Source organism: Oncorhynchus masou, chromosome 24 (genome assembly GCF_036934945.1).
Source record: "Oncorhynchus masou masou isolate Uvic2021 chromosome 24, UVic_Omas_1.1, whole genome shotgun sequence".
Taxonomy (NCBI): domain Eukaryota; kingdom Metazoa; phylum Chordata; class Actinopteri; order Salmoniformes; family Salmonidae; genus Oncorhynchus; species Oncorhynchus masou.
The window spans coordinates 37556815-37570503 of NC_088235.1; the positions used below are offsets into that span (position 1 = coordinate 37556815).

Sequence of the window (13689 nt, forward strand, 5' to 3'; positions counted from 1 at the left end):
CAATAAAGGAAAAATATTCCCCTATCGCTGCCATTAATTCAGATGCCATGAAATAATACAAAGATGAGTCCACTCACATTTACTGCAAACTTCGATCATTAGTAGTAAAATTGTCAATTAAAACTTTTGGTGTCGATTTGGCCTAATTTGCTAAATTTGGCCTAAAAATTGCTTTCGGAATGAAAAATGCATTGATCATTGGGCGTTGTTTCATGTAATACATGTCTTGAAATAAAAAGTTAAAAGTCTCTAATGACCACAACACAGACTGAGACAAATCATTACACATAATAATCTTGCATAATAATCTTGCATCGAACACTACACAACACCACTGGATAATATCCTATTACACTTTTATAGTTTTATATAATATAATATATTTTATATATTATCTAATATAATACACATAACTTAATGTTAGCGTATGTAAGCAAAATGTAAGTGAAAAGTTTAAGGTAAGAAATTTGTCATACAATTTACAGAATAATGGTTGTTAAAGGAACAATATATTTTTATATTACATCGAACTGGTTTATAAGCTTTGCTTCAAGTGAAATAATTGAACAGGTGAGTCAACAGCTATAGAAATACAACAGCCTGTACAATGTTTCATCATAACATTTGTATGGGTTGCATTCAGATATGAAATATGTATTTGTGACGTGGTGAGGTTGGACCCAGGTGCAGAGAAGAGACCAGACGAGGAATCAGTGGTAAGGATAAACATAAATACTTTACTGAGAAACAGTAGCCGCAGGATCACAGTACACTAGAAAAACAACCAACACTGTGTTTGAATACTCATACTAACCGCACTTACTGTACTATTTGTGATGTGAATTGAGTATATAGCATGCTTATTGGTCATAGTATGGATATCGTTAGTATGCCAAATGTTCCCGGATGTTAATGAACTTGAAATTGATGTTATTTCCATAATTTAGGGCCCATAAAGCAATTGTTCAGGAAATGGAAAATATGAAGCCAAAGTACAACGAGAGCAGATACAAATGCATTGCTTTGAATAATTATGACAAATGTTAAAAAATGTTGATCAATGTAATAGAGTAATGACTTTTTAAATAAGTTACCTTACCCGTTATGTTGGCTGACAATTTGTTAGCTACGCTGTCCTTACGAACCACTTAGCATATCATCACATCAGTATGTACCGGTATGTTAGCTCGCTACCTAACGTTAGTTGGCTACTTATACATCAAACTTGCCAGTATATTAACTATAAGCTATCTAACTACCTAACGTTTATTGACTTTATTATTCCCGTCATTCCTGGCTTAGCTAAATGGTATCGTCGGTGTGCGTTCTCAATGGACATTCGGGTGCTTTGTAAATTTGTTCTGGCTATCTACTTCGATTTCAGAGCACTCTCGTTTGAGTGTACCAGGGCGCACAATAATGAATTTACGAGCGCTCAACACCCGTTGAATGTGGCCGGTGTCAGTAAACGTTGGCAAAAAAAAGTGTAATTAAATTGTAGCCAGCAGCACAGTCACCAACGTTCTGGATAACATGAAAACTGCCAACGTTAGCTTTTTATTTATTTTTTTATTTCGCCTTTATTTAACCAGGTAGGCTAGTTGAGAACAAGTTCTCATTTACAACTGCGACCTGGCCAAGATAAAGCATAGCAGTGTGAACAGACAACACAGAGTTACACATGGAGTAAACAATTAACAAGTCAATAACACAGTAGGAAAAAAAAGGGGAGTCTATATACAATGTGTGCAAAAGGCATGAGGAGGTAGGCGAATGATTACAATATTGCAGATTAACACCGGATTGATAAATAATCATGTACAGGTAGAGATATTGGTGTGCAAAAGAGCAGAAAAGTAAATAAATAAAAACTGTGGGGATGAGGTAGGTGAAAATGGGTGGGCTATTTACCAATAGATTATGTACAGCTGCAGCGATCGGTTAGCTGCTCAGATAGCTGATGTTTGAAGTTGGTGAGGGAGATAAAGGTCTCCAACTTCAGCGATTTTTGCAATTCGTTCCAGTCACAGGCAGCAGAGTACTGGAACGAAAGGCGGCCGAATGAGGTGTTGGCTTTAGGGATGATCAGTGAGATACACCTGCTGGAGCGCGTGCTACGGATGGGTGTTGCCATCGTGACCAGTGAACTGAGTCCTGTGTGGCTCAGTCGGTAGAGCATGGCGCTTGCAACGCCAAGCGTCGTGGGTTCGATTCCCGCTAGGGCCACACATATGTAAAAGGAGTGGCCCCAGCCGACTTGTAAGTCGCTTTGGACAAAAGCGTCTGCTAAATGGGATATATATAAGCTTGAGTGCTTGACTGCCGTTGTAAGGTCAGATTGCTCAAATCAACCCTACTCTTTGGCCCGAGCATCCAGTAGGCGCTCTGAATTTACAAACGGACAATCTGATAACGCTAAGAATTTAAACACCCGAAGTCGTAAAATGTCTAACAAGTAATTTGTTATGCTAACTAGCTAGCAAGAGGTTGCATAGCAACAGCATCAACTCAGCTCAACTGAAAGCATACTGTTCATTTACAGTACACTAAAATGAACTAATAGTATATACTCATTAAGTATGTAGTATACAGTATGTTTGTATGGGTATTCGACCACAGCTTATGTCTCGAAAACTCACTCAGGAACCGACCTCACACGGTAAACAACTCAAACTTCTGCAAAGGACCACAGAAAACACACGTGTTTTAACACGGACACAATCATGAATTAAAAAGACACACCTGAGTCCAATAAATGTCTCTAGGGCGGTCTTTGCCGCCCTCTGGTGCCAGGAGGATCCATGAACGTATTTCCAACTTGTGATGACAGGAGCTTTAATGATTTACCGCTCATGGTAATTAGTGTTGCAAAGGGAGGGTATATTACTGGAAACTTTCAAAGTTCAGTAAATTTTTATAACTTTCAAGGAATATATGGAATTTTATCAGATAACATCTAGTGGCCGTTTTGGGTACTTCAGATCATCACAGGTGTCTGTAATTATCTCTGGCCCTCTGTGTGGCCTTATCACATGCAAAATATACACTCACGCAGACAGTTTATTAGGTACACCACACTGTTCATGAAAATGGATCAATCCTACATACAGTGAGTAATGTGGCCATGGCTTGCTATATAAAGCAGACAGACCGGCATCGAGGCATTCAGTTACTGTTCGATTGAATGTTAGAATGGGCATAACGAGTGGGCTAAGTGACTTTGAGCTTGGTATGATCTTCGGTACCAGGGACGTCGGATCCAGTACACCAGAAATGTCCTCCCTCCTGGGCGTTTCACGCACGACAATGTCTAAGGTTTCCCGAGAATGGTGCAATAAACAGAAAACATCAAGTCAGTGGCAGTCCTTTAGGCAAAAACAGCTCATTGATGAGAGGTCGACACGTGTGTGCAAAACGTCATCTCGGAACACACAACTCGTCGATCTTTGTCATGGATGGGCTATTGCACCGGGTTCCCCTCCTTTGAGCTAAAAGTAAGAATTGAGGAGTGGAAAAACCTTACCTGGTCCGATGAATTGTCATGCTGATGGCAGAGTCATGATTTGGCGTAAGCAGCATGAATCCATGGATCCACCCTGCCTGGTGTCAACAGTACAGGCTGGTGGCAGTGGTGTACCGTTGCATGATGCCATTGCGGCATAATGGAATAACATCCCTGTGGAACGTTTCTGACTTGTAGTATCCACGCCCCGAAGAAATCAGGCTGTTCTGGAGGAAAAGGGGCGTCCAATCCAGTACTAGATGGGTGTACTTAATAAACAGTCTTGTGAGTGTATAAAATAATTGAAGAAAATATTATTTGAAAATAAAAATTTAATGATAAACCTGTAAAACATTATCCTAAATATAAACCATATATTTAGTGAATAAGTGTTTAATATGAGGGTTTCTGCATGAAATATCCATAATATTTTTGTACACATTTGTATTTATTTTACTGTGTAAATATGTCTTTGTTGTAAATGTTTTATTGCCAAACTGGTGACAGTTGTGAAAAAACAAAACATTTGGAAGTGTTGCAGAGGTAATTGGCAATAATGCAATTATTTTCACTAATTAGGCTATTTTCTCTTGAACCATATCGTCTATCCACTAGAAACCCATGGACAGTATGGACACACATATAAAACATGAATGCTACAGTGCCTTGCGAAAGTATTCGGCCCCCTTGAACTTTGCGACCTTTTGCCATATTTCAGGCTTCAAACATAAAGATATAAAACTTTATTTTTTTGTGAAGAATCAACAACAAGTGGGACACAATCATGAAGTGGAACGACATTTATTGGATATTTCAAACTTTTTTAACAAATCAAAAACTGAAAAATTGGGCGTGCAAAATTATTCAGCCCCCTTAAGTTAATACTTTGTAGCGCCACCTTTTGCTGCGATTACAGCTGTAAGTCGCTTGGGGTATGTCTCTATCAGTTTTGCACATCGAGAGACTGAAATGTTTTCCCATTCCTCCTTGCAAAACAGCTCGGGCTCAGTGAGGTTGGATGGAGAGCATTTGTGAACAGCAGTTTTCAGTTCTTTCCACAGATTCTCGATTGGATTCAGGTCTGGACTTTGACTTGGACATTCTAACACCTGGATATGTTTATTTTTGAACCATTCCATTGTAGATTTTGCTTTATGTTTTGGATCATTGTCTTGTTGGAAGACAAATCTCCGTCCCAGTCTCAGGTCTTTTGCAGACTCCATCAGGTTTTCTTCCAGAATGGTCCTGTATTTGGCTCCATCCATCTTCCCATCAATTTTAACCATCTTCCCTGTCCCTGCTGAAGAAAAGCAGGCCCAAACCATGATGCTGCCACCACCATGTTTGACAGTGGGTATGGTGTGTTCAGGGTGATGAGCTGTGTTGCTTTTACGCCAAACATAATGTTTTGCATTGTTGCCAAAAAGTTGTCATGAATTCCCACACTCTATTGTATTCTCACAGTTTATTCGATGGTAAACACAGGCTCCACACTGTGTAGATAGGTGGAATTTTCATCCAGTGAAAAATGTGAAGAAACCACCTTGGTGAAGGATGTCAATCATCTTTCCAGCCATCAACAAAATTGACCAACAAAATTGTCCATTTCAATGCAGATAAGAATAATTGAAATGTAGCTGCAGTAATTAGACGTCTTGGAAGATATTACGAGTAGGCTGTCTATACATCCGGGATTTGGCCAGAACCCATAATTTCACACCTCTTCTCCTTAAATGAGCACCATTCGATCTTTAATGACCAGAGTGAGTCAGGACCTGAGCTTAATCCCTCATCTAAAAGAGTCTGGTGATGGTGATAATATGCATAACCCTGTGTATAAATGACCAAATACATTTTCCTTTGCAGAATTTAGGACGCTTTAAAGGCCGTTAAGAGTTACAAACGTTGTTAATAATTGTCTGTGCTTGTTGATACTATTCAAGTATATAAAGATGACTTTTTCCATGCACTGCATTATGTTGCACTGTTGACAAGGTTGCCTTACACCAGCGTCACAAAATTGTGTTTTCATAATTGCTATTTGTTTATCCATCCAGGACCTAATATCACCATATACCTGAGATTCAAATTCCAGATTGCGCATGGTGCCTCACTTTTGCAAAATCAGCCATTTAGTAACACTAATTGCAATAGAACATGCTTTGTGAAGCTTAGCATGGAGCACATTACTAATACAATTTAATGTGGTGTTCACCAGGGGATTGTTTTTCCCCATACTATTATAGATAGCATCAAGGTCATCTTTTGGAAAACACATTATGGAAATTGGGCAAACATTAACGCCAAGCAAACACTGCTTGTTGGATAATGGTTTGTATGTGTGTGGATATGTGTGAAAATGAAAATCTTAATTAATTACGCATATGTGTGATATGTGTGATACTCATAGTGGTAATGTCCAACTGATAATCAAACATTTTACCACTTTTGGATAAATAAATATGAAAAACAAATACTATGACCTCAATTATATGGAGACATTTCTTCCCTGGATACTCAGAACAGTGTTACTAGCAAGGTCTGAAATACATTTTGGTCCAACACCCAGTGTGAATGAAAAAAGATCACTGGCTTTCTTGTAACAGCGTTTCAATCCAAGGTGGTCATTCATCAGGTCAAAGAGATTGCATGTGCATGTACTGTACATATCCATAAACACATCAGAAACTACCTGATCACCATGCATATGTGACAATAGTGCTAGTACGAACTTGGACCCAGGCGCAGAGAAACACAGCAGGCAGAGGTAAGGGTAAATCCAGAATATTTACCTAAGGTCTTCCTAGCAAAACAACAAAGCAAGGGCACACTAGAAAACTGAACAAAACCTGAGCAACTGGCCTAGTCCACAGAGGAACCTAAATAGTCATCAAGTAGGTGATCACAATAAGCCCAATCAGGGTCACCAGGATACTAAAGGTAATCCAAGGGTGCTCTCCAGTGGCAACCACAGGTAGTACACTCCAGGAAGAAACCCTTATCTTACCTCGGGCTGCGATGATGGTTGGCCTGTCGTTGAACCTGAGCTGAGGACCTCAGGAGCGCTGACCGAGGCATCTTCCAGGTCCAGCAACAACGAGAGATAAGGCGTTGAGCGGAAGGAACCGTCACTTCAATCTCCTGATCTGGAAACAGGGGGGGCTGGTAACCATACAACACCTGGAATGGTGACAGGCCAGTGGAGGAACACTGGAGAGTGTGGTGTCCATACTCCACCCAGGTTAAGGAAGGCGCTCCACAATAACCAGGATGACCGTGTCCCTCTGAGGATGGAGGGCACGTGATGAAATACATAGAGAGATGGGACCAGGGTCGAGAAGGTGTTGGCAGTGGATAAAGAAGCCCCAGAGGCTGCTGACGAGGAATCTTGTTCCGGGCGCATGTCGGACAGGCAGCCACAAAGGTCCGAGTGTCTGCCTACCAAAACTTCCTCCTCAAAAACTTGAGCGTTTTCTGCCCTCCCGGATGAGAGGTGAGATGCGATGAGTGAGCCCACTGAAGTACCTTGGACAGTGCCCCAAGAGGAACAAAAAGTATTTTAGGTGGACAGCCGTCTGGAACTGCCTCCCTACCTTGCGCAATGGAACTGGTGAGAAAGGGAATCCAACTTAACGTTCTTAGACCCCGGACAGTAAGATAACGTGAATCTGAACTGAGTGAAGAAGAAAGCCCAACGAGCCTGTTGGGGTTGAGGCGTTTAGCCTCCTGGAGGTAGGCCAGTTTCTTGTGGTCAGTCCAAACTGTGAAGGGATATATGCTGAACTTGCTTGACTGTGCTGGGTCGCGGCCAATTGACCACTGCTCCTACCTTTTGGGAGTCCATCAGTACACAGGCCTGAGACACGATGTACCCCAGGACGGAGATCTGAGGAACGTGAAACTCACACTCTTCGGCCTTCACGAACAAGTGATGAGCGAGGAGTCTTTGAAGGACCTGGCGGACATGTTGGACATGTTCAACCATGAAGATGAGGATGTCATCCAGGTGCACAAACACAAACGGGTGAAGGAAGATGAGCAGCACATCATTGACCAGGACCTGGAAAACGGCTGGAGCATTAGTAAGTCCAAAGGGCATGACCCGATACTCATAATATCCATAAGGAGTGTTGAACGCTGTCTTCCACTCATCTCCCTGTCAGATGCGCACCAGATTATACGCGTTCTGTAAATCCAATTTAGAGAAAACCGTAGCTCCGTGAAGTCTCTCAAAAGCTGATGACATAAGAGGAAGGGGGTAACGGTTCTTGATGGTAATGTTATTTAAACCTTGGTAATCGAAACAGGGGCTTAATCCCCCATCCTTCTTCCCAACAAATAAAAAACCCGCTCCTGCAGGTGAAGTGGACAGCTGAATAAAATCAGCTGCCAGCACCTCCTAAATATAACTGTTCATGGCTGCAGTCTGTGGACCTGAGAGAGAATACAGCCCTCCTCTCAGAGGAGTGGTGCCATAAAGGAGGTTCCTGGCACAATCGTAGGGCCTGTGGGGAGGTAGTTTGCTGGCCCTTTGTTTTCTGAAGACCTGATCCAAATCCCAGTAATCCCGAGGTACGTGGGAAAGATCAGGCTTGTCATTCCCAGCCAGAGGAACAGGAGGATCGGAAGTCTCCAGATGAGCAGGGCCGGAAAAGTGTGTAGAGAGTTGCTGGCAGGTGAACTGGCATGAAGGATTCGCACCCAGAACTCTTTCCGAACGCAAGTCAATTTGAGGATTATGTGTGGAAAGCCACGGATGTCTAAGAACCAGGGGAAGCTCAGGAGAGATGTAACTGGATAAGCTCCAAATGGTCATCCAGATATGCATGGTGAGTTGCTTCACCTTCCCAGACCCTAGGAGTTGATCATCCAGTGCCGTGACCGACAACGGAGTGTCCAGCTTAGTGAGTGGCAGCATCTGTTGGAAAGATAATGTGCGATCCAGAAAACAGCCAGTAGCTCCAGAGTCTATGAAAGTCGATATGTCCAACTGTCCCTTGTCCCACCACAGGTTGGCTGAAAGCAAGGTGCGTACCGTATCGGCCGCAGGAGACTGTATCTGACTCTCCAGAGCAGAAAGTCTGGTTCCTCTCAATTGCATTGGCTCCTCTGAAGGATATGAAGGAGAACCATAGTCGATTTGAGAACCCTGACGGGGTGCAGGACAAGCAGGCCCATCATACAGCAGTGGAACAAATGAAGAGTCGACTCCATCAGCAGGGCCCGAAACACTGGAACCAACTCGGGGCCCCTCCGTCCTCTCATGACGACGTTCCCAAAGCCGGTTGTCAATCCAGATGGCCAGAACGATAAGCTACCCAAGAGTGTAAGAGTTGTCCCGGGAAGCCAGTTCATCCTTGAGAACCTCACTGAGTCCGTTCAGAAAGACTGAGTGAAGTGCCTCTATATTCCAACAGCTCTCAGCGGCGAGCGTCCGAAAGTCAATGGTGTAATCAGCTACACTCCGGCTGCCCTGCCGAAGCGCAATGAGTCTTTGAGCAGCATTTCTGCCACTTATGGGGTGATCAAAAACCATCCTCATCTCCTGGGTGAAGCTTTGCTAATTGAAACAAATGTCTGATTGCTGCTCCTAGATGGCAGTAGCCCAGGCCAGAGCTCGTCCTGAGAGCAAGGAGATGACATATGCCACTCTGGAATGCTTGGTGGGAAACGTTGATGCCTGCAGTTCAAAGACCAGTGAACATTGATAGCAGGAACCCACGACACCTCCCAGGATGCCCCTCAAAGAGCTTTGGTGCTGGGAGATGAGGCTCCCAAGGGGAGGGAGATGTGGAGCTGGTAGGAAGTGGAGGGTTAGAAACTGCCACAGGTGCAGCAGTAGCAGTTGCTCCCATCTCTCCTGTCTGCAGAGTGAACACAAGAGTTCCTAAATCCTCCGACGTAGTCTTCAACCGCACCTCATTGCGACCAATCACTGTTCCATGGTGAGTGAGACCCAAACGTAAGTGGTGGAGCTCGGAGTGTCCCTCGGAAGACAGGGAAATCTCTGCTGGGTCCATTTTGAGGCTTAGGTCTAATGACTAGTGACAATACTGCAAGTACGAACTTGGACACAGGTACAGAGAAACACAGCAGGCAGAGGTAAGGGTAAATCCAGAATATTTACTTAAGGTCTTCATAACAAAGCAAGGGCACACAAGAACACAAAACATGAGACCTGAGCAACTGGCCCAGTCCACAGAGGAACCTAAATAGTCATCCAGTAGGTGATCCCAATAAGCCCAATCAGGGTCACCTGGATACTAGAGGAAACTCAAGAGTGCCCTCCAGTGGCAACCACAGGTAGTACACTCCGGTAAGAAACCCTGACCTGTGACAGCATACATCAGACTGGGTGGATTTAGTACATCATTTAGTATATCTGGGGCGGCAGGTAGCCTAGTGGTTAGAGCGTTGGACGAGTAACTTAAAGGTTGCAAGATTGAATCCCCGAGCTGACAAGGTAAAAATCTGTCGATCTGCCCCTGAACAAGGCACTTAACCCACTGTTCCTAGGCCGTCATTGAAAATGCGAATGTGTTCTTTAACTGACCTGCCTAGACAAATAAAATAATAAAATAAGTCTGTCTAATAAAATCTGTTAGGGGGCATATTGATATTTCCATGTATAGTATACCCCCTAGGTAATGAATAGCAATCATGCAATATGATTCGATATTAACATTGATCATTGACTTGAGAAACTATTCACACCCCTTGACTTTTTCCACATTTTGTTCTGTTACAGTCTACACACAACACCCCATAATGTCAAAGTGGAATTATGTTTTTAGACATGTTTACAAATTAATAAAAAATGAAAATCTGTAATGTCTTAATTCAATAAGTATTCAACCCTTTTGTTATGTTAAAATTAGCTGCATGTTCACAATCTGTGTGCAATAATGGTGTTTAGTATTAATGACTACCCAATCCCTGTAGCCCACACATAGCATTATCTGTAAGGTTCCAAAGTCAAGCAGTCCATTTCAAGCATGGATTCAAATAACAAAGACCAGGGAGGTTTTCCTATGGTTAGCAAAGAAGAGCACATTTTGGTAGATAAGGAAAAAGAAAGCAGACATTGAATATCCCTTTGAGCATGGTGCAGTTATTGATTTTACACTTTGGATGCTGTTTCAATACACTTAGTCACTACAAAGATATAGGTGCCCTTCCTAAATCAGTTGCCGGAGAGGAAGGAAACCACTCAGGGATTTCGCCATGAGGCCAACAGTGATTTTAAAGCAGTTACAGAGTTTAATGGCTGTGATAGGAGAAAACTAAGGATGGATCAACAACATTGTAGTTACTCCACAATACTAACATACATGACAGAGTGAAAAGAAAGAAGCCTAAACAGAATAAAAATATTACAAAACATGCATCCAGTTCGTAATAAGGCATTTTAGTAATACTCATAGCAAATTGGCAAAGAAATGCACTTTTTGTTCTGAATACAAAGCCGTCTGTTTAGGGCAAATACAACACAACACATCACTGAGTACCACTCTTCATATTTTCCAGAATGGTCGTGTTATGAGTTGCATCATGTTATGGGTATGCTTGTCATCGGCAAGGACTTGGGAGTTTTATAGGATAAAAAGAGCTAAGTACAGGCAAAATCCTAAAGGAAAAACTAGTTAAGTCTGCTTTCCAACAGACACTGGGAGACAAATTCACCTTTCAGCAGGATAATAACCTATACACAGGAGTTGCTTACCAAGACATCATTGGATGTTCCTGATTGGCCTAGTTACAGATTTGTCTTAATTTGGCTTGAAAATCTATGACAAGACATGAAGATGCCTGTCTAACAATGGTCAACAACCAACTTGACAGAGCTTGATGAATTTGAAAGAATATTGGGCAAATATTGTACAATCCAGGTGTGCAAAGCATTTAGGGACTTACCCAGAAAGACTCACAGCTGTAATCACTGCCAAAGGTGATTCTAGCATGTATTGACTCAGGGGGTTGAATACTAATCTAATCAAGACATATTAGTGTTCTATTTTCCATTAATTAATTAATAATAATATTAAAAAAGTGTTTTTCTTTTGCTTTGATATTACAGAGTAATTTCATTCATTTTAATCCCACTTGGTAATACAACAAAATGTGGGAAAAGTCAAGGGGTGTGAATAATTTCTGAAGGCACTGTAACTGTCAAGTAATGGACACATACAGATGGCATGAGTTTTTTAAACAAAGAGGGCTTATCCAAACCCTCCAGTAGATTCTAGTCCCAGAGATGCCAATGTAGGTGGAGTTTAGTAGGATGAAAGATCAATCAACTTGACTTAACTTTGTAAGAAAGACTCATTTGTTTGACTCTGGTACAACTACCAAATCCTAAAAACTTATCGTAATTTAAAAAGCTTATCGTAAGTGTACATTTCTTCACTGTTTTGGACTGCCTGGGGAAAGACAAACCCTTTTAAGATATGCTTGACTTTATGATGATTACAATTCTGATGTCTGTAAAACTGCACCTCAGCTTATAAGAAAGTACTTACAAACAGCATTTTTGTGGTTTGTGTCTTTGCTTGGAAGCAGTTTCACCCCTCTGGACTTCAGCTCAATTGCCTTTTTTACTGTTGGGGAGAGAAAGTCGTGCACATCATAATCCATTATGTAATTAGCAAAACACCCTAAGAGCTCAGGCTGAAAGAAAATCTGTGTCACAACATGCAAACAATTCTGTGAGATTATTTTGCTATAGAAGGACCCCCCCCCCCCCATGCCCGCCTCCAAATATACTTTGAAGCTGGCGTTCACTGGTGAAATTCACAAGCAGAGATGTCAAGCTGTCCTCCAGGTGATTGCAGAGGGCCAGCATGGTGCCAATGTGCCCAGGCCACCGCGCAATTATTGGGGCTGTATTATTTAGTCTTTATAGATCATCCAAGTCAGAGGAGTCCTTTGTTGTGCAGGGCAAGGGTGGGCCAGCTTGTGAACAGTGGTGGCTACACTTTCACCTAACACCACTGGGCTCAGTCCCCAGCAGGCAGCGCAGTGAATGAGTAGCCTGCGTTAGTGTCAACAGAAGCCAATTTGGATTTGGATATGACTCGAAATCTAATCTGGTAATTATGTCATGCAGGGAAGCCAATTAAACCCTGAGAAATTTGAAATAGGTTCAGTGTGAGTATTCGTTTCTCCATATGACTTCATCCCCTCGCCAGGTATTAAGGGGAAGTATAGTAATTTTACCGGACAATATAACACAAATGGGGACAAAAATTCATGTGGGAGGGAAAAAAGTTGCCAACTATTTTTAATGAGAATGGGCTTCGTATCCAAACTCTTTTAGGCAGAAGTACCTGGGGCTACACTTAGTGACTAAGCCTGGAAGGCCTCAAGTCATGTTGCACTTCGTCAAACTCCATTTAACAGGCAGAAACCATAAAAATAACTATGCATACACCTGCAAACCATATGCGGGCAGAATCCAGGTCAGGCCAAGATGTCATGTTTAGCAGAGCTCTGGCAGAGCATGAAAAGTGACGTGATGTGAAGGAACTCACAGCCAATTGCACTGACAACTGCCTGCAATGGGAAGGGTTCTATCCCAACCCTCTGACACTGACCCCTTACCTTGGTACTGGGCACTAAATCCTTTCCGCCGATGGTTGCTGTCTGATGTGAAATGCAGCCGTAACCAGTTCTTGCTGCTGATGACAGGGGAAGGTATATTCATACCAGTCAGCCTGGAAGAAAATATGATTCTCAATTCAGCAGAGTGACCCAAAACTTCCATCAAAAGGACACTCAAAGTAAAACAAATGGGGTGCTTTTAGTAACAATAGAACATCTACACTGCATGACTACTGGAATGATTACACAATGGGTTAATTGGAAGGAATGCTAAGAGTACATACCAAATCAAAAGTTTAATATAAGGACATTTGTGTGAAAAATCACAAACATGGTTTACTCTCAAGTCTAGCCTGATTGTTTCTAGCCCAAAGAGTTATGCAATGCCTACTCAATTTGACAGCTGTGTGTTATAGATTTTGCAGGGTTAACTTTGCTGCTCTACCCCATTAACCTCACAGATGCCTTGAGTAAGCACACATTTTGATATGGCTGTATTGCTCTATTCCACAGTTTTTTTTAATTACTTTTCGTGTTGAAAAAAAATATCCCATGTATAAATACACTAATTTACACACACTTAAGGG

General features: G+C 42.1%; 1 protein-coding gene across 1 annotated transcript in view; it reads right to left on the bottom strand.

The window, feature by feature from the left end:
• LOC135512133 (CUB and sushi domain-containing protein 1-like) overlaps positions 1 to 13689 on the bottom strand; it is a 502291-nt gene that overhangs the window by 194330 nt on the left and 294272 nt on the right. Inside the window, exons 6-7 of the mRNA XM_064933828.1 lie at positions 13103 to 13215; positions 12022 to 12099 (exon numbers count right to left, since the gene is read on the bottom strand). Of these exons, the coding sequence (XP_064789900.1) occupies positions 12022 to 12099; positions 13103 to 13215 (191 nt within the window). The remainder of the gene's footprint in view (positions 1 to 12021; positions 12100 to 13102; positions 13216 to 13689) is intronic.